Raw genomic sequence first — 22816 nt, 5'->3', positions numbered from 1 at the left:
AGTAGTAATCTGCTGACCACATAAATCCTGACTGGAATAAGAACAAACCTTAGTCAAGTCAATAATAATAATAATAATAATAATAATAATAATAATAATAATAATAATAATGATTATCAGGAAAGACTACTGAAAACTTGTGGACACCTAAGGTTACACGTAGTAACCCGCTACCCACATAAACTCTACCAGGATTAAGACATTTTCTAACATTTGACGCAATGTCACAAATTTTGATGGTGTGAATAGACGATTCTATGTTCTAAATACTTGACTGGTACTTGTGTTATGGAATTCTGAAGGCAAAGTCGATATTTTATTTGAGTTTTGAGTTCAGAAGGTTATGAAAGAATTAAATACCGAAACACAATTTCGTTGATACTCTTTTGACAAGTAATAATATAAACCGGTTTTAAATCGCATCAAGGTATACTTGATTTTAATTGATAAAACTAGAGTGCGACATATCTGGGGCAACGCTAAAACTACGAATATAGATAAAAAAATTTGTACGAAGCCTTAATTCTAAATTAACACTTTTACCTGAGTAAATACAGTAAATAGGGGAGATATATTCTTACCTGATTCGCTCGGTAAACGTTCACGCGGATCTTTATCCCAGCGAGGGAGGTTAATTCGAAATCATTTTTCTGAAGGTCTTTGTACATGAATTTACCTTGTACAACATGGTATTTGAGAAAGACTTCTAGCGTAGCGCTATTATTTCTCAGCATATCAAGAAAGAAAGGGCCCATGTCGCTAAAGGCCCGCTCGGTTGGTGCAAAGACAGTCCATTCTCCTTTAACAAATACGGGAAGAATTATATATATATATGTACATACATACACACACACACACTTACAAACACATTTTCATACATATGTGCACATGTATCAGTTTCATTCCCCCACAGCAGTGGATGAATATATATTCTTAAGATCAACTTTTAGTTACACGTGAACATTCCTAGGTTTCATTACTAATTCGGTTCTCAGCCAAATTGAATGCGGTTTTTTTAGTAATATGTGGTACCCATCAACTTGCAGACACTGTACTATGTCAATTTACCTGTTTATTTTTCAACCAAGAGGACAATAAAAGCAATATACAAACACATATGACACACTATGTCATATCAGCAATTAAAAATTCAAAATTCAAAAGGATATCTAGTGACCGAAGAAGGGACAAAGTCTTACCTCCTGATTATTTCTCATATTCTTAGACACCAATAGTAAATCTCTTTACGGAAAAAAATGATATATATATATATATATATATATATATATCATTTTTTTCCGTAAAGAGATTTACTATTGGTGTCTAAGAATATGAGAAATAATCAGGAGACCCATATCAGCAATAAAGTCGAAAAAGTATATACAGTTATAGAGGTCAGCTGTCCTGCTGATGTGAATATTTCTTTGAAATTCAAATAAAAACGGACAACTACTCTGAAACCTCTATCTAAACCACGTTTATACCAAGAATAATTGGTATATCTAGTTTTGCGAGTAAATACCTAAGTGACGCATGCGTTGGGATTTTAAGACAAAGAAATCAACCAGCTAACTCGCACATTAGAAATACAATCTGTAAGCGGAAGGGTGAAAATATGAAAACCTTTTCTCAAATTTAAAATGTGATTTTGTTTTTGTAGAGATTTGTATGTTTGTTAGAAGAAGAAGAAGACTTCTCTAGAAGAAGACTTCATGTGATTAAAAACAGAAAAATACATACATATACATGCATATTTACATATGTATGTATGTATGTATGTATGTATGTATGTATGTATGTATGTATAATATACATATATGTATTATGTATGTATATATATATATATATATATATATATATATATATATATATATATATATATATATATATATATATATATATATATACATATATTATGTGTGGGCGCTACTGGTAACATGTAAGCCAGTATAATCTGTTGTATGGTCAGGTGATAAACTGTGTACAATAATGAACAATAGCAATTTATTGGCATCGAATGTTACACACTATTCACATTTAGAAACTACGAAGAAATTCGATAAGTTGATGGTTTCTATACACAGTTAGCAGTTAGCAAGCAGAGCTGCTACAAATGCGAATATAAATCCAAATTGAGAAAGTGGGACGGGTAAAATGCACGCTACATATGTTTCTTAACTAGCTAATCTTCTGATGAACTAGTTACTCAATAAGGGGTGCTCAACTTAGCTAATCATCAGGCCGAGATTTCCTTAATTAAATGAAGGTTAAATTGTCGCTTGGAATTTCCAAGTTAACTCACTGCAGATGTGAATTGAACTGAATAGAGAAGCCACAAATACAGAATAAAAAAATTAAAATAAGTCAAGAAGTATGTAACGGGAAAGGATGGGGGTCAAATATGTCGGAGTGTGAGTCATATAGAGTCGAAGGGAATTAAGAAAAGAGAGAGGGGGAAGAAAGACTAGTGTATATATATATATATATATATATATATATATATATATATATATATATATATATATATATATATATATATATATATATATATACCTTGTGTAAAATGCATACCTGATTCGTTAAGTTTGTGAGCTAAGCCAGCTCTTTCACCCAGTTCCACGATGGTGTTGAAGCCATATTTCTTTGCGACTTCTACCAAAGTTAAATTGTGTTTACTGTATGCGGAAGCACCAACCACGAAGAGAACAATTAAAAAAAGAGCTTTCATCTTGTATTGCCGTTCTGTCTTGTACCTTTCTAAAATATATCTTTCAATCAAATTTATATGCGATTTGCATGCAAGTATAAGTGAATTCGTGTGGGAGTTAGAGTTAGAGTTTGTATATGTATGTATGTGTGTATCTATGCATTTGTGTTGGTTTGGGTATAGATGTGTGAGGGGGTATGTATGTGTTAGCATGACGGATGTGTCACTAGTGATAAGATATGTGATTAGAGACGTAAGAGCCAAAACAGCAGCATATACTTTTGTGTTCCCATCGCTTCCTATCCTTCTCTTCGCACCACCACCACCACTATATCCTGTCGGCTCGGTATTGTTCCTTGTATGCGGATCTAGCCAATAACTGCTTACAACTTTCCCCTTAACAAATACTCCGTCAATTATACAAGCAAACAAGGAACTTTATACCTAGCCCATTTCCCTGTCTAATATAGTAACCAATTTTCTCTCTCAATCTATCCTTGTGTAATTGATATAGGGAGCCCACCATCAAGCAAGGTAGTTTCCTTTTTATTTATTTTTCAGTGAAGAAGGAATGACTGTGTCTATGACCTTGTAAATTTCCCGAAGACCCGATTCTCAATTTTGCAACAGAGTGGACTTGTTGAACTCGCACAGGGACCTGGTGTGACATTGAATCGGGCGACGGATTAAGTCATATACAGCAGAATTTGAATTCAGAAGCAGAGATCCAGGATGAACACTACTACAAAACATTCGGTCAAACGATCTCAGATTTCCGGCGGTACTTTGGTACTTTGCTTATCGACCCTGATCAGAGGAAGAGCAAAGTGTACCTCAGCAGAATCTGAATTCAGAACATAAGGAGCCGAATAAATATCGCAAAGTATCCCGTCCAACGATCTAACGCTTCCGCCGACCTACTAGTGCTTACTGTATCGATCTTAGATGGATGAAGCACAAAGCTGATATCTTAAGGATTTGAACTCAGAACGCAAGGGACCGAATAAATACCGCTCTTCTGGTACTTTGTTTTCTTAAACCCAGACAGATGGGGTGGGGGGAAACCTCGGTAGGATTTGAAAATAGTGCGTAAGAGGCCGAGATAAATATCGCAAAGTATTCGGCCCGACGATCTCACGACTCTGCTAATTCACTTGTACGCTGTTTTTTGAAGCTAATATAGCAATAATTGTCTCTCAGCAATTATCCTTTTGAGATTGTAGCAGAGACCACACAATCCAGCAAGAGAAAATTTACAAAGTCCTCTCGAACCGATCAACCAAAGACAACTGAGTCCTTCTTTGACATTCTACTATGATATGTTACGGGCTGGTAGAACTGGTTGAGCATCGGGTGAGACATGAGGCGCTATTTGTGTTCAATTAGTTCCTGAGTTTGAATCACATTGAAATATGCATTGCTCTTAATCCTTAAACAGCTGGTAAAATAAGTACCAGGGAAGAGCTGAGATCAATGTGATCGATTATACACTTCACTCCAAAATAACAGCCTTTGTGCCGTTTTTAGGAATCTATGAAATATGTGTTTGTGTGTAGGTGTGTGTAACAGATTTGTTGAAGTAAGTTTCGCCGTTACATTGACCCGGTCAGACTATTTGGAAGATAAAACTTTTTGTGTTTCCCTTTACGTTCCGCTTGCATTTACGTCATCATTACGCTGTCTTTATTCTTTCGATGCTGAGCCTTTTAAGAAAACATCAGAAATAATAATGGTCTCGGTATGTGGCTTCAATTATACACTTAAAAGAAATATCATGTTTGTTCTAACGGACAACAATCCTTATTCTCAAAGGCATCATACTCCAGCAGAAAGAAAAGTGAAGCACTATGCCACTACTATCTATCTATCTGTCTATCTATCTGTCTGTCTGTCTGTCTGTCTGTCTGTCTTCCTGCCTGCCTGCCTGTCTGTCCATCCACCCACCACTCCATCCGTCCGTCCGTCCGTCTGTCTGTCGTTTCTCAGATTGTGGGGCATATATTCCCAGCCTGGACGGGACGCTGATCCGTCGCAGAATTACTAATTTTTGCCAGCTGAGTGGACGGGAACAATGGGAGCAATATCACACTTATAAAACTTCTTTGAAATTTCCATTGTTTAAATACCCTGCCGTATAGAGAGCCAGCAAAATGCGAAAACTTATCGTTTAAACCTTTCAAATCGCTGGGGTCCGACTTTGACTTTTCTTTTATCGTAAAACTGTGCTCCAGGGGAGGGTTTATATCGAATGAAACTCTTAAGCTTCTCATCTCTTTGTAGGAATATATTCTTAATCTTGACTGAAGCTAATGTCTTAATCCAAAATTAAGCTAATGTCTTAATCCCAACTTAAGTCACTGTCTTAATCTCAACTGAAGCTAATGCACATTTCTTGCCCTTGGTACCAGTGGAACCTCCGACTGCGTCTAACATGATAAGATGCCTGTGTAATGGCATCACCCGTTTTTGATCTTCAAGCAATTACTTATCATACCTTTGTATTTTTTGTATTTTAATGCTGACAGAGCCCTTCCTTTCCAACACTACATCAATCCTTGTGCTTCGCAAAGATTTTGGTTATGTATTTTACACATTTTCTTCCTGAAATTTCTAACAACACACGCTTCTATGCAGGTTTCACCATTCAATCAAACCTAGCTTTTAGAAAAGCTGTATTATTCTCACGCTACCAGTACATATCGGGCACCATACATGCACTGCCTTCAAATGACACACACACTACATCACCGTGTCAGAGATACGGCAGAGACGTCAGCAGCAGGACTTTGGATGACCGACAAGGCGGAGGAGTCCAAGACCAAGGATTTGAAGGTCTCTGTGGCCAAGCGGAAGATCTACTATAGTGAATCTTCTGCTATCAGATAACTATCAGGCAACGGTTGGGCGTCAACCAACAAGTGAGCTGCTACTACAGGGCAGCTTCACCGTCGCCCATACTCGCTGTATTCTTGTAAACCACTTGATACCTGGCGTGGAAGCCGCGAGGTAGTCTGATGGGGGAATGACGCCAACTGCCTTACTCATCCAAGGACTTTCGTCCATAGAAGTGGGAAGCCCTGTGATGATGGAGTGAATGTAACGGCAGCAGGTGTAAGTAAATGGGAGTTGCCAGCAAGAGCTCTGCACAAAGGCGGTTCGGTTCTGATGGTCGCAGTCAGTGCTGATACTTGAATACTCGCAGGGGACACTGCCCACCTCGGAAGTGGATGCCTCTACAAAAGGTAAGTACAAAAGAAAGAGTGCTCAGAACAAAACCTGACTGGTTCACCGCGACAGAACTGTCAATGTCGATCTACGACAGACAGCCAACAATGACGATGTTTGAGGGTTGGGCAGGGGAAGAGGCAGGGAGGAAAAACAGTAATGCCACGGCTGGAACAAGTATGATCATGGGTTTTACTGAAGCAGAATTGACCTGCGACTGAAAAACAATAGTGACTATAAATATAAAAATACAAAGACAAACACTATCACAACCACAGTAACAACAACAACAACAACTACTACTACTACTACTACTACTACTACTACTACTACTACTACAGTATTTCTATCTGATAAGGTCGTGGTAATCGACACATGGTGCTGTGATATAAATAAATAAATGTATATATATATATATATATATATATATATATATATATATATATATATATATATATATATATATATATATATATATATATATATATATATATATATATATATATATATATATATAAAAGATATTTTGAGAGAAATCTGAAAATATCTGTTGAAGATTTCAGAAGTTATAGATAAAAAAAAACAGAAAGAGAAAGACAAAACAGAATCCAAAGAGACTAGTGGTCGTTTGCTTCTGCAAAAATTGAATTTTTTTGGTATAAAGTTCAATTTACTCAAGTTGGTATACCGTTGTGAGAAGATATTTCCAATGTTTTGGGACAAAGATGTTCTTCGGTGAAGAAAAAAGTTTGTGGATATCCTTTCTCAATGAAAGACGTCACTCATTGAGAACGGATGCACCAAACTTTAGAAAATTTTGTCTGAAACACCCACTTCTCTAACAACCTACCAAGATGAAACTTTATTTTTGCTACGGGGTATGTACATATATATGCATGCATGCGCGCGTGTGTGTGTTGTTATCTGTAAGTTTGATATCTGCAAGTTTGATATCTGCAAGTTTGATATCTGCTGTCGTCGCTCCTGATTGTTCTTGTTGCTGTTGTTCCTGCAGCTGAGTCTAAATATAGACAAATATTTGTAGTGAAAAGGAAAGAACGAATTAATCAACTAACGAGTAAACACAATGAAATAAATTTGATAATGATTCTAACATTAACACAAGGTTAAATAGTTCGGAGGGTCGGGAGGGTATAGATGATTAAATCGACCTTAGTACTTGACTGGTATTACATTTCATTGTTCCCAGAAGAATGAGACATAAGTGAGGGAACGAATTTGATTTAGGGGTGCAAGATCAGGACCAAATTTTTTTTTATAAACAAGGGCGTTTTCTCAATCTTAAAAAGCCCAAAACATAGGTATAATAATAATAATAATAATAATAATAATAATAATAATAATAATAATAATAATAATAATAATTATTATTATTATTATTATTGCAGCGTGGAAGGTGTTTATAAGCTATTTAAAATAACACACAAAAACCGTTAGATTCACTTCATCATTTAAATTTAATTTGTCAAAATATTTTCGTCGCTTTGAGACCGCGACCTGTTCACTGACAAAATTCTGTGATGCAGCACAGAATTTTGTCAGTGAACAGATGCAACACAATTTTGTCAGTGAACAGGTCCTGGTCTCAAAGCGACGAAAATATTTTAACAAATTAAATTTAAATGTTGAAGTGAATCTCACGGTTTTTGTGTTATTTTAAATGGCTTATAAACACCTTCCACGCTGCAATTGTTTTCGTTCCAGCACACGATCTCAGATCAAGTCACTTGCTATGCAAATACATCTCCGCAATAATAATAATTATTATTATATTTGTACAGTAATCAAATCAGATAAATCCAACAATAGAAACATAATGTTCCAAATCAGTACAAAAATGTTGCTACGCTCGTTTTGGCGATGAAGTTTTTCAGAATATATATATATATATATATATATATATATATATATATACATACGTATATGCATATATATTTACGCACACACATATATACATACATTATATAGACGATATTTTCGACTGAGACATTACAACCGTATCTGATTCGTTAAGTGCTACAATTCTGTGTATATACATATATTTTGCTCGATAGCTGACATTTAGCAATGGTTTCTCTCATTGTGTTGATATGCCATTTTCTCTCATTAATAAAACTGTAGGCATTTTTGACGATACGGGTATGCTAGTATAATGCCTCACACGTAAAAAGAAAAAATATATCATAAAATCTACCAAGATTTACTATTATATAATTTTAAGACTAACGTTGAGGATTTTAACCAGTTATAAAATTACTCCCTAACTTTTGTGACATACACCAGAATTATTAAAGTAATGTAGCTTACACATTATTATAGCCATTAAATTTGGAATGGAGACTGCGAAGGTCTCAGAACGTCAGCCTAAGGAAGTTAGGAGCGCTATCGTCTGAAACTAAACATGAATGATTACAGAGAAAAATATGAAAGATCTTGGTGCCCCAGCATGACCGTAGCTTTAAAGCTGAAACACTTTAAAGAAGTAAAGAATTAAATAAGATCAAACTTGAACATAGTCGTGTTTTTAATAAATAACATACGCTGACACATACATGCTCTCACATGCTCATAAATATGTGTACGTATGTGTGGTAAGTAGCTTGCTTACCAACCACATGGTCTCGGGTTCAGTCCCACTGCGTGGCATCTTGGGCAAGTGTCTTCTACTATAGCCTCGGGCAAACCAAAACCTTGTGAGTGGATTTGGTAGACTGAAACTGAAAGAAGCCCGTCGTGTATATGTATATATATATATGTATGTGTTTGTCCCCCCAACATCGCTTGGCAACCGATGCTGGTGTGTTTATGTCCCCGTAACTTAGCGGTTCGGCAAAAGAGACCGATAGAATAAGTACTAGGCTTCTAAAGAATAAGTCCTGGGGTCGATTTGCTCGACTAAATGCGGTGCTCCAGCATGGCCACAGTCAAAATACTGAAATAAGTAAAAGAGTAAAAGAGTATGTTGCGCGCGCGCGCGTTTGTTTGCTTGTTTGTATGTGTGTAAAGACAACTTGGAATACATTCAAAATAAGATAAAGCAGCAGAAACAGCTGTTGTTGTAAATGAAGTACGAAGTCGTTTGGCGGGAAAATTTGATGAGAACTAAGCAAGCAACGTGTGAGTGAGTGAGTGAGTGAGTGTGTGTGTGTGTGTGTGTGTGTGTGTGTGTGTGTGTGTGTGTGTGTGTGTGAGTGTGTGTGAGTATGGTGAATTTTGTGGTATTGATAAATAACAATGAAACAACTCGTTTCAGTTCGAATCACAAGCTGTCGAAAAAAAGCCATCGTGGGGCTAATTTTCCAGTGAGACTAAATGCGGGAAATTTGATGAGAACTAAACAAGCAACGTGTGAGTGAGTGTGTGTGTGTGAATGTATGTGAGTATGTTTGATTAGATATGTGTCATTCTATTATATTTTAAAATGTGTATGTGTGTGTGTGTGTGTGTGTGTGTGTGTGTATGTGTGTGTATGTGTATGTGTACTTGTGTGTGAGTATGCACGTGCATGCGTTGGTGTGTACACACACCTGATAACATTGTTTTCATATTTCTTCCCATATTTTTCTAGAGAGTTTTAGAAAAACTTTCCTGTGAGTGTGTACGCACGCACGCACGCACGTATGTATGTACATATGTATGTATGTATGTATGTATGTATGTATGTATGTATGTAAGCATTTACGTACATACAAGTGGATGGATGTATGAACGTATGTGTGTGATTATGCGTATGTGCGTGTGTGCTTATGTGTGATTATGCGTATGTATGTCTGTGTGTGTGTGTGTGTGTGTATGTGTGTGTGTGTGTGTGTGTGTGTGTGTGTGTGTGTGTGTGTGTGTATCTGAGTGTCTATGCGTTTTTTAGAAGTTCTCAAGTAAACGTGTATGCATGTTTATGCATCAGAAACCGATAGAATATTGGCGGCGAGCTGGCAGAAACGTTAGCACGCCGAGCGATATGCTTAGCGGTATTTCGTCAGCCGTTACGTTCTGAGTTCAAATTTCCCAAAGACACCTGATGAAAGCTGGAGGGTATATCAGCCGAAACGTTGTGTTAACAACAAACAAGATGATGACAAATATCCGTCAGATGTAAATAATGTAAATAACAAACGTTTTGTTATATTATTTAGTTGAATAACGTTAGCACGCCGGGCGAAATGCTTAGCAGTATTTCGTCTCTGTCTTTACCTGAGTTCAAACTCCACCGAGGTCAACTTTGCCTTTCATGCTTTTGGAGTCGATAAATTAAGTACCAGTTGCGTACTGGCGTCGATCTAATCGACTAGCCCTCTCACCAAAATTTCGGGCCTTGTGCCTAGAGTAGAAAAGATTATTTAGTTCAATGAAAAAATTTAAACTTCATCTTTATTAACAACAAGACAAATAACAGCGTGATCCATATAATTCTTCTTTCTTTGTCATTCTGATAACGGACAAGTTTTTTTAAGAATTCTCTTTTACTTGCTTCAGTCAGTGGACTGTATCCATGTTGGAGGCACCGCCTTCAAGAGATTATCCTTGTGGTTCTCAATCATTTTTTACTTATGGATTCTTTGATTCCCATTTTACTTGGATGGCTCCTTCTAATCATTTGGTATTTTGAAAATTCTGTATTTTTATAATTAAATATTATTCGGAATTGTATATAAAAAAAAATTGTTGAAATATTTTGTGTATTGTAGAAGTGTAGCCAATTTATTGTACATAAATTTTAAAGTCAAAATCTTATATGGACCGCCAAGAGCCATATGGGCCCTGGTTGAAAACTACTGGTTTAAACTATCAGTCCGTTTTTACCAAACGACTAAACACGGGAATGTAAACAAACCGACACATGCAGTCAAGCGGTGTGTGTGTGTGTGTGAATATACGCATTCTCTCTCTCTCTGTCTCTCTCTCTCTCACACACACACACACACATCCGCGCTTTAGATTAGTTAAAATATGTTTGTGACATATTTCAACTGGTAAAGGCTAATTCACTGCAGTTATCGTAGAGGAAAAAAAAAATCTCTCACGTTGCTAAAAGGTGTAAAAATAGCATATCTGTCCAGTACTGCCACCTGTCGGATTCCCAGACATCAATCTTTTTAATTCTTTAGGCGTTATCAGTGGGAAATACCGAAGAGAGGCAACTCAGGACAGACCTAATCTAAGCCGTGACGTTAACAAAAATACAGTCAACAACTGATTTGTGACAGTAGACCGTCAAGGACGTGAAAATTACTGTGATATTAGCGCCAAGCTGTATTTGGGCATAAGTAAACTTTAGGCTAGTTAAAATATGTTTGTGACATATTTCAACTGTTATAATTCTTAAACAAGAATATTATTGACTTCGAAGTTTGATCAGTTAAGCCATCGTTGGATTGGCTTAGCTGGCTGAATTTTCGAAGTCACTGTGATTTATTTTTCTTGTTTAAGAAAAATGAATTTGTACTCTACAAAAGTATAACTGAGTAGCCTATCAGATTAATGTAAATCTGTTTTTATTATAACTGAACAAAAGCAAATATTTATATATACGATGTCTGGTCAATAAGTATCTGGACTGTTGCCATAGTAACGAAGCTAAAGCACGCAGAGTTAAGCTGTTTGGCAAATATTGACCTTGAACTCTGCTGTGCATGCGCACAAAGTTTTAACGTTCTAGCTTATTTCTGCTGTTTACAGCAGTGCTTGGAATGAAGGTGTGTAGCGTGTGATCGTCGCATTGACAATGACAAAGAAAGCTGTCATGGCGATACCTGCTCAGGGGCCTACGAAAAGTTGCAGAAAGTGTATGGAGAGGAGTGTATGAGTTTCACACAAGTGTACGAGTGTTTTAGACATTTCCAAGATGGCCGAAAAAATGTCGACATTGACGAACGTTCTGGGAGATCCGCAACCAGCAGAACTGAGGAAAAATCGCAGATATGTGTGCAGCTGTCAGGGAAAACCGTCGAATCACTATCCGTGAGTTATGAGAGGATGCTCAGATTAGTTACGTACTGTCGACAAAACAGGTTAAATCGTCATGCCAAATCACCAACGTCCAAACAGCCGCGCCCAATTTACTCATTCCGTGCTGCTGCTGCTGCTACTACTACTACTACTACTACTACTACTACTACTACTACTATAGATTACTCAACTTCAGTTTGATTAATGCTGGCCGAAAGGTTTGTCTTGTAGAGGAGTATTAGGGATTGGTTAAGTAGGCGGGAAGGCGAAAGGCTGAGAGGGTGCGAGGGTGAGTGGTGGAGTGATAAATGACAATAATTCAAGAGTGAACAAATATAATAAAATACGCGAATAAAAACAAAACAAAGATTAAAAAAAACAAACAAACCAAAACAACAAAATCAGCAAAACAACACAATCGATTAAACCCTACCAACTTTCCTATTTCACACACACACACACACACACACACACACACACACGCACACACATACACACACATGCGTGCATATTCTTATGCAAACACGTACATATGCACACGCTTACACATACACGCCCGCGCACAGTAAGTAAAGATAAGAGCATAGATAGGCTGCAGCGACCTCTATATATCAGCAACGGCTTATATATGCCTTTCTATTGAAGCCTGGTTCCAGACCATCATCGGTTTTGTCCAAGGAACACCACAACCACCAGCAAAATGTTGAATATTTTGCAATTCTGTTTCCTTTGTTTAGTGCCATTGGCGGCCTCAACTGCTCCCAACTTGATGGCAATTCTCTCTCAGCAGAATGTCACCATTATGATTGATCTCATCGAGGCTGCTGATCTTGCTGATTACGTGGCAATGCAAGGTGAGTACATACCATTACTATTACATCAATTAGCCAACACTACAGTAAGGCGTAACTACAACGACATCTACATTACCACAGCCAAACAACACCGCTTCTGTAACACTAAAATCCAAGTCTACATCAGCTTTTATCGCTAACTCAACCATTACTACAATTACTATCACGACTACTGTGCTAAGCACAACTGCAGCCACTTCTATCACTACCAACATGACCTTTGTCACAGCAGCCACCCCAACAGTACATCAATTTTGGTCACAACTACTAACTCAACCTCTAGTACCATCACTATCGATCGACACAACCATCACGAATACTACCACCACTATCAGTACTAGCATCATCACTATCGCTTTCAAAACCAGAAAGGCGAAAGCTAATTCGTAGACTACAGATCCAATCCATCACTGGAACTGTAAAAATCTGTAAAACTTTCCAGAAGTTTATCATTTAAATATATATCAGCATGTCTTTATATGCAATTAAATGCATGAGAATACATACATAAAGCAAAACATACAAATCTGCACATATACATACAAACATACATACATGCAAAAATACCCTGTTGTAGAAGGAGCCTTGGATCTAGGTTAGAAACTGGCTCTTTCTTTATTGGCAAGAAATCTTGAAATAAAACTGAACAACAACATACATACAAATTTGCATAAAAACCTAGAAATACTCGGTTTCACGAAAAAGGAGCAAAACAAACTGACGCGGATTCTCCAAATACAATCTATTAGTGGCACAGTGAAGGTCTGTAAGATATTCTAAAAGTTCTTTATTTGAGATTCTTATGTGAATAGTTGCACATACTTGGGTGCGAGAATCAACAGCTCAACCACCCCACCGCTTCAGTCACATATTTACAAACACCGGGAACTCTCTTAATTCAAAAAGTCTTGTCGCTTTGTTAGTGACTGGTTTAAACTCAAGAACTGAAATAAAACTCACAGAAAAATCATACAAACATACATACATGCATACATACATACATACATACATAATATACATACATATGTATTTAACATCGGTTAAAAAGAATTAAGTATATACATTTAAAACTGTTGTTTTCCTTTTTGCAGGTCCCATGACACTCATTGCTCCCACCGATGAAGCATTCAGAAATCAACCAGCAGGTTTTATCGACGATCTAAAAGCAGACAAGGCCCGCGTAAAGAATTACGTTAGATACCATTTGATACACGGTGACATATTCAGCTGGGATATCTCACGCAGCACCAACATCCGGGCACAAAATGGCCATATCCTTCGCTTTTATTATCAGCCGAAACACTTTGGAGTAAGTGGTTCTTTTCTTTCTATTTTTCTTCTACTTTTTTGTTTGTTACAACGGATGCTTCTTGTTCTCCGTCTTTCTCCCTCCCTTCCTCACACATACCCACATGCACACCTGCACACACACACACACACACACACATACATATGTTTGTGTGTCTGTGTTTGACCCCTACCGTCGCCTGACAACCGATGTTGGTGTGTTTACGTTCCTGTTACCTAGTAGTTCAGCAAAAGGGACCGATAGAATAAGCACTAGGCTTACAAAGAATAAGTACACACACACACATACACACGCGCGCACGCACACATATACGCATGCAGACAGACATACAAACAGACAGACACATAAACATACACACCCACCTACCTACAAACCTACCTACCTGCCTACCTACCTATCTACCTGCCTGCCTACCTACCTACATACATACATCCATCCATACATACATACTTACAGTGGAACAGGTACTGCATGAATACAGAATTTTCGAAAATATGTTCTTTTTCTTGGTTTAAAAAAAATCTTTTTTTATTGTTTAATTTTTCTCTCTTTTTCTTTTTAACTGGAACTGCTTATCAAACCAAACCAAATGTCATTATCATTAGTGGGACTCATAAATTAGAACCCATTTTTATGAATTAGAAACCATTATTAGGGTTCATATAGGTCTTACACAACTGCTCTCCCTGGTCAACCCAGGGGTTCTCAAACTGTGGTCCGCGGACCACAGGGGGTCCGCAAGGACAAGACAGGGGGTCCGTGGACAGCAAATACTTTTTATGGGCAATTTGATTTTATATATGTTTTTTAATCGAAATATTTTAATTGACAATAAACCTATTTGTTAAATACATATATAAAAATATATGTTATTTTAAGCAAATATTTATGTATAAATTTCATAAGCGTTTATAAGGGGGTCCCTAAGGTAAAGCCTGAAATATAAAGGGGTCCGCAAGTCAAAAAGTTTGAAAACTCCTGGGTTAACCAATTCACTCATTTGCTTATTCATGCATTTATATATTTATTCATTTATTCTGTTAACTATTCATTTATTCTTTTAACTTATTCATCTCTTATTTAATTATTCATCTATTACTTGTCATTATTTGTCACTTATTCTATATCTCATTAATTTTACTCTATTTTTCTGCGTCGTATATGTTGAATTTTATTTATTTGCTCACCTTATCCCCTTTCATCCCGCTCCTGCTCATTCGAACACTTTTATATGGATTTGCAGAGCCGTAAGAGCATCGGACAGAACGACTCGTAGTATTTGTTCCGACTCTTTGTGCTCTGAGTTCGAATCTCGCTGACGCCAATTCTTTCTCTTTAAACAACTTGCCATGTATCTAAAATAGATACAGATTATTATTATTATTATTATTATTATTGAGTGAGAGAGCAGTGCACGCCATCAAAGTGACACTGCAGTAAAATATACGAAGCCCAGTATACCCATCATGACCACCCGACTGATAAGGGTACACCAGGCACATGCATCACAACCACATATGTGCGACATAGTGATCTTATATCAAGTTAAACAGCGCATGACCTCGCAGGTGGGGTCCAGTTAGAATTTTCTTCAGGTCGAGTAGCCCATCTCGTTCAAAAGTCCCTGAATAAGGTTTGTTTAAGGATGTTGAACAAAACACCTATGTTTCCAAAGTTGAATTATCCAAACCCCAAAGAATTCCTCTGAACATACGGCCTTGATGCTCCCCCACTACTTCTGCTCGTGATCAGAGATGCACATATCGTCAGCCACCAAGGGACATGCTCAACTAGTTATGGTCAAACAACTGAAAAGCAAATCTGTGGTACTGAGTAGAATATTTGCTGTAGCCCATCTTTTATACCAAGACAAATTATTTATTTATTTATTTATTTATTTATTTATTATTATTATCATTATTATTATTATTTCAATTCTTACTTTCTTTCATTTGACAGGAAGTACCCACTCTGAGAGTGAATACAGCCGATGTGATCAAACACGATATCCAAGCTAATAACGGTGTTATTCAGTTGGTGGATGATGTCCTTAACGTGCCCGAAGGTACAGTGGAACAGGTACTTCTGAATAACGGCAACTTGACCTCCATAACTAACATCACATTTATTAGCCATCTGAACTACTTGCTGAATAAAACTCGAGGTGAGTTGCTTGTTGCTGCCATTAGAACTGAAAACGTTAGACAAATAGATGGGTAAGGCGGTGTTAGATTATGAACGCATCTGCCGAAGTATCGCCAGTTCAGAGCTTGTTGCCATTGCTATCCTGATCCTTGATAATAACCAGTTCACAGCAAAGTTTGCCGACTTTGATTGATAATAGAGTATAACTGTTATCCCTTTTCACTCCTAGTCTTCATTCCATTAAATAAGGGAATTCCTATTTATAAGTCCCACTTGGAAAATTTCCCTTTGAAAAACATGCTTGGTGATTTTTTTTTTTATGGAAGACAAGCAGTTGCTCATGTTTGCAAATCTTCCCTCTCCGCGTCACTGATGTTTTCCAAGTGTGACAAAAGTGCATATTCAACTTATGTTACAAACACGAGCAAACTTTAATGCACGTCTATATTGGAGATATGTAGAGCATATTATAAACATAAAGAAATATAAATATTCAAATAATTTAGTTTCTTGGACATAAATAAATTTCGTATGATCCAACACACTCATCAGTGATACGAAAAACAGGAAATAATGTTGAAATGCAGATACTTAAAACTTTCTTCAAACCAACCCGCCTGACACTGTTCTTGGTTCTTCGATATAATTTTTTTGTTTTAAAGTGACCTAAATTAAAACCCTCATCAAAATTTCATGCTAATCCCTGTTCCAAATATCAGCGAAGAAAGTTGTTTTACTAAATTCTTCATTATGTTAAAAAAAACCCGAAAAAAACAAAAAACAAAAAAAAAACTGTGATTTAAACAAAAATATGGTGACGAAAGGGTTAAGTGTTCAATCTCGCACGACGCATTTTATTTACTATATAACAGTTGTTGGTGGTTTAATTTCATCGAACGATGACTGTGAAAACGTTCAGCTCTCCATAATTTTCACATGCGTACTTAATGTATTATATATCCTATTAATATGAACACTTATATATTAAAATACAGATCAGTGCTCAAGCAGTGAAGAATTTAATTCTCTAAAGTCGTCGGGTCATAAACATTCGGATACTTCATTTTGGATTCGTGATATTGAAATCGCTCTTTTGTACTGTTTGAGCAGACTTACGTGACCATCTGATCTTGTTATCACTATATAAGGCTACTTCGTATAATGTCTTCGCCTTATTTAAAACAATAGATTCTGATCGAGGGAAATTTTACTGTCCTTTCTAGAAAATCGTGCTATCATGTAGAGGCTCTTCATTTAGCACGAAGTTTCATGATGTTCTAGACGCAGCGGAATCTTTTATAGTTTACCACAGATGAGCACCAGCCTTCTTAGTTTATGGTGGAGACTGTATTTGTATATGATGAATCTAAAGTGAAATGAGCTGCTGCACACTCACACATACACACACGCACTCACGCGCGCAGCATTGTAATCGGGGCTACGGCCAAGTTCTTCAGGTAAAGAGAATGTCAGTGGACTTTTATCCTAATACAAAATACCCTTTGGTTAATCTGGTAAGCTATCACCGAGATTTACTGGGGGAATGGAGTAATATAGAATAGATTGCAAAATAAAATGCCTGTAGTTGATTAGAACAGGGGTTTTCAAACTGTGGTCCGCGGACCACAGGGGTCCGCAAGGACAAGACAAGGGGTCTGTGAACAGCAAATACGTTTTATGGGCAATTTGATTTTATATATGGTTTTTAATCGAAATCTTTTAATTGACAATAAACCTATTTGTTAAATACTGTTAAATAAATAAATGTAAAAATATGTTATTTTAAGCAAATATTTATGTATAAATTTCATAAGCGTTTATAAGGGGGTCCCTAAGGTAAAGCCTGAAATATAAAGGGGTCCGCAAGTCAAAAAGTTTGAAAACCCCTGGATTAGAACATGAGACATCTGAACAGACCGTCGCCGTCGCCGACATTTTCGAAAATGATTTCCCAATGAAATATCAATGTTTTTAAAATACAAAGTTACGCTGGCAGTAAATCTGAAATTTGTTTTTTTACCCCATCTTCTCAGCTGGTCGTCGTCAGACAGTATTTGCACCAAGTGATGATGCTTTCGAAAGAATGGACCAAACTGTTTTGCAGAAAATCCTCCAGCATTCCAATCTAGCGAGAGGTTGGTATGATCTATCTATCTATCTATCTATCTATGGGTGAATGTAGCAAGGATGGCACGTGTGAACGACGGAGCCATCTTGAGCATAACCCTATGAACAAGAAAAAAAAATAAAACAAAAAGGCAAAAGAGAGTCACTTACTGTTATAGTTTCTTCAATGAGAATATTGACCAAGGTTACCGTGGTCTTTTCCGTGGGCTTTTCCTTCCACGGCTAAACCTAAACTGTCCTCCCCTCTTTTTACACGAGAACATTACTGTGTGATACACGATCCCTATTGATCGGCCTTTCCTTTTCTTTTTTTTTCGATCCCTTTTGATCGAACTGCCCCTTTTTCCCTTCCTACGACACCACCAATTTTTTTTTTTTTTTTTTTTTTTCCTTCCTTCCCCCTCCCAAAAAGAAAAGCTCTACATTGTATTTGTCCCATCTTCGTTGAGCCCTGTGTGGCTAATAAAAGAAATGTATCTATCTATCTATCTATCTATCTATCTGTCTGTCTGTCTGTCTGTCTGTCTGTCTGTCTGTCTGTCTGTCTGTCTATCTATCTATCTATCTATCTATCTATCTATCTGTCTGTCTGTCTGTCTGTCTGTCTGTCTATCTATCTATCTATCTATCTCCATTGTTATGGAACCTCACCCCACCAAAAAAAAAACAAAAAAAAAACAATGTTCTCTTCGCCTAAACAACCCCCCACCAAACATCTGTTTTATATAAATGAACAAGCTGTTTGTACATTCACAAAATTCTATTTGACAAGTTCGAGAAACGAACGAAAGCGCTAATAATAATGAATAAATAAAAATATTTTTCCCCCAAATTCTAGAATTGCAAATAGTAAACTGATCTGCGTAAAAAGATCAACAAGATGAGTACTCCATCTAATGAGCCCGATATTAATGCATGCTTTTCACCCCACGCGGCTTCTAATAGTTTTACGTAGTGGAGGCGCAATGGCCCAGTGGTTAGAACAGCGGACTCGTGATCGTAAGATCGCAGTTTCGATTCCCAGACCGGGCACTGTGAGTGTTTATTGAGCGAAAACACCTGAAGTTCCACGAGACTCCGGCAGGGGATGGTGGCGAACCCTGCTGTACTCTTTCACCACAACTTTCTCTCACTCTTTCTTCCTATTTCTGTTGTACCTGTATTTCAAAGGGCCAGCCTTGTCACACTCTGTGTCACGCTGAATCTACCCGAGAACACGTGTCTGTGGAGTGCTCAGCCACTACTTGTACGTTAATTTCACGAGCGGGCTGTTCCGTTGATCGGATCAACTGGAACCCTCGTCGTCGTAACCGACGGAGTGCCAGAGAATAGTTTTACGTACATGACAAATACGCTCATCAGGCGATGATTATTCAATGAAACCAAGAAGTTTAAATAGAGGACCAGGCGAGAGGCGATGCTAAAGCAAACCATATTCAATAGAAAATTCGGATCTTTTTTAATGGAATAACTAAGGGATTTCTTTTTTTTTTTAAGAAGACTAAGAGAAAAAGATGTTTTATATGACACATTCTACCAGTGTTCCAAGTTTCAAAGTGTTTCGTTAATGAAAAATGTGGCCCCCGTTTTAAAAAAGATCCGAAAATTCTATAACCGGTGAGCTACAAAATTGAATCGATGCAAAGCATTCAGATGAATTTAAATCGAAAATAAAAGCAAAACCACAAAGTTGGCGAGTCACATTTGGGCCATGAAAATGAAAAATTTATTGGCTAAGCTTATGCAGAACAGCTTTGCTACATCATCATCACCATTGTCTGCCTTGTTAGTGTCGTCGTCGTTGTTGTTGTTATTTATAATATTGTTATTTTTTTTTCAGATCTGATGAGCTATCATATTCACCCTGGAACTTTAACAATTGATCAAATGAAATCTTCACATTCGTCGTTTATTTCAACAAATCTTTTCTTTGATGATATACATCTCTCATCGTCAAGTATGTATAAGTGCACACACACACACACACACACACACAGACACACAAACACACACACAGACACACACACACACACACACACACACACACACACACACACACACGCACACACATTCTCTCTCTCGGACACACACGCACTCACGTACTTACACACAGAATACTTACGCATTCATATACAATAGCGCTAACCTGCTATCTTAAAGATAGCACGTTGTCGCTTCAGTGGGATTTATTTGGAAGGGCACTTAGTGTATATTTTTGCACGGGAATAAAGGCGTAAATAGTAAAATACATCAATTTGACTGGGTAAGTCACAACGCAAAGGTTGAGAATCACTGATGTAAGGGATTCTTCATTGGCTGAAAATGTTTATTGCTTTTGTTGTTTTGCCCTATGTCACACTGTGGTTTAACAACCCTATGTCCAAAGCCTTTCAACCATGAACATCTATTTTTTTGTATAACGAAGATTACATTCTTTAATGTACGAAGTAGTTTTAAAAAGTTCCAGGATTGGTTATGTTTGATAAAAAGCAACTTATTTATTTAAGTTTTAACATCATCTTCTTCGAAATAGTCAGCTTGCGCAGTAATACAGTAATCCCTTGGCATATCGCGGTTCACCTATCGCGGTTTATTATTTAAGCTTACGTCGATTCCTCCGTGGTGTTGTTTTGGATTTATAATACAATAAATATATACAAATTATAAAAATAAGAAAAAATATACAGTACTGTTTCTACTTCGCGGATTTTCACCCATCGCGGGGCGTTTTGGAACGTAACAGCCACGATAGTCGAGTGATTACTGTACACCAACTCCAGCGTTTCTTCCACTTTTGGAATCCGGTCTGGAAGTCGTTTTCCGTAAGCGAGTCGAAGACCTTCTGCGATTCGCTCTGGATCTTGACAACGGTGTTAAAACGGCGACCTTTGTTCTGAGATCAAATTCCGCCGAGGTCGACTTTACCTTTCATCCTTTAAGGATCGATAAAATACCAGTTGAACACTGGGATTGATGTAGTCTTACTCCTTCTTCCTCCGAAATTGCTGGCCTTGTATCAAAATTTGAAATCAATAAATAACTATTCACATGAACGTCCTTTTAAAGGAATCGAACAACTAAACAAATTGTTAAATTTATTTTGTAGATGGAGAAGTCCGCCTGAACCGTCTAACCAAAATTACTCATCCCAATATCGAATGTGACAATGGAATGGTTCACGTCATTGATAGAGTTTTGATACCGTCAAAATTACGACATCTAGGCTAAGTCGACGACAGACATTTTCTGCGAATGAAGAAACAAATAGGCAAGCGTTGATAGGGACTGAATGTTTGAAAAATCACCTCTCACTTGAATGCTTACCTTGCATTGACAAATGTGTGAATTTTTTTTTCAATTAATAAAGATACAGCAGATGTAATAAAGATATAACGTATTTTTAGATAGTTATTATTTTCAGTTTATATACGTCGACATAGTACCTTTCTTTCTTTTTTCTTTCTTTCTTTCTTTCTTTCTGTCTTTTTTTCGTTCTCCCCATCTTTCGGTTTCTTTTATCTATCTATCTATCTATCTATCTATCTATCTATCTATCTATCTATCTGTCAGTCTGTCTGTCTGTCTATCTTCCTGCCTGCCTGCCTGTCTGTCCATCCATCCACCCCTCCATCCGTCCATCCGTCCGTCCGTCCGTCCGTTCGTTCGTCCGTCTGTCTGTCGATCCTTAATTATCTACCAATCTGCCTCTCAAAACCTATCTATCTATCTATCTATCTATCTATCTATCTATCTATCTATCTATCTATCTATCTATCTATCTATATATTCTCAGCATAATCAATGGTGGCCGGTTGAAATTTGAAAAGCTAAAAGAAAATAATAATAATAATAATAATAATAAAATTGAGAAAGAAAGCAAACTATGCTGGATCATAGATATAACATGCCCAGCTGACAACAAGGTATGCGATAAGGAAGAAAGAAAAGTCGATAGATATGACAGGTTAGCTTGGGAGGTTAAGCAGCTGTGGTCGATGAAACAAGTGGTAGTAGTACCAATAATTGTCGAAGCCCTGGGAACAGTGAGTAAAAATCTTGAGAAGTACGTGGAACAAATAGAAGCTGCAATAAGGGTGGAACACTTGCAGAAAACAGCACTGCTTGGAACCGCTCGAATACTCCGGAAGGTGCTCGAAAAATAAGGGGTGTTACCTTAGTTCACTAGTAGTGAACAGATGACACTGTAGACATCCCCAGCGCTAGAAGCTCTGCAAAGGCTAATAATAATAATAACCATAATGATTTCTTTATTAACCACAAGGGTTTACATTAACACTGGTTGTCAAACGTTGGTGGGGGACATACTTAAGTACATATACACACACACACGTACATAATTATGCGCTTTGGTTACAGCATTAGAGCATTTTAGCTCTTATTTCTAGCAATGTATGCGTTTATAACACCCTACTCGCATTTAGTGACAATTATAGTTTTCTCTTTTGGTAAAACATTGCAAAC

General features: G+C 37.2%; 2 protein-coding genes across 3 annotated transcripts in view; one reads left to right on the top strand and one right to left on the bottom strand.

The window, feature by feature from the left end:
* LOC106876371 (transforming growth factor-beta-induced protein ig-h3) overlaps positions 1 to 22816 on the bottom strand; it is a 32150-nt gene that overhangs the window by 4480 nt on the left and 4854 nt on the right. The window contains exons 1-2 of one of the 2 annotated variants that reach the window (XM_089363056.1): positions 2572 to 2869; positions 582 to 799 (exon numbers count right to left, since the gene is read on the bottom strand). In XM_089363056.1, coding sequence (XP_089219182.1) covers positions 582 to 799; positions 2572 to 2728 — 375 coding nt within the window. In that variant the 5' untranslated portion in view covers positions 2729 to 2869. Of the gene's footprint in view, positions 1 to 581; positions 800 to 2571; positions 2870 to 22816 lie in introns of those variants that run through there. The other variant, XM_089363057.1, reaches the window with a different exon arrangement.
* LOC106876370 (transforming growth factor-beta-induced protein ig-h3) lies at positions 12554 to 21737 on the top strand. The gene is made up of 6 exons (XM_089363052.1): positions 12554 to 12753; positions 13845 to 14062; positions 16022 to 16226; positions 18241 to 18342; positions 20175 to 20291; positions 21441 to 21737. The coding sequence occupies exons 1-6, from the start codon at positions 12600 to 12602 to the stop codon at positions 21560 to 21562; spliced, it is 918 nt and encodes a 305-aa protein (XP_089219178.1). The 5' UTR covers positions 12554 to 12599; the 3' UTR covers positions 21563 to 21737.

This window comes from Octopus bimaculoides, chromosome 14 (assembly GCF_046866305.1).
Source record: "Octopus bimaculoides isolate indiv1 chromosome 14, ASM4686630v1, whole genome shotgun sequence".
NCBI lineage: Eukaryota > Metazoa > Mollusca > Cephalopoda > Octopoda > Octopodidae > Octopus > Octopus bimaculoides.
The sequence above is the reverse complement of the archived record's forward strand: the minus strand, read 5'-3'. Positions and strand labels throughout refer to the sequence as shown.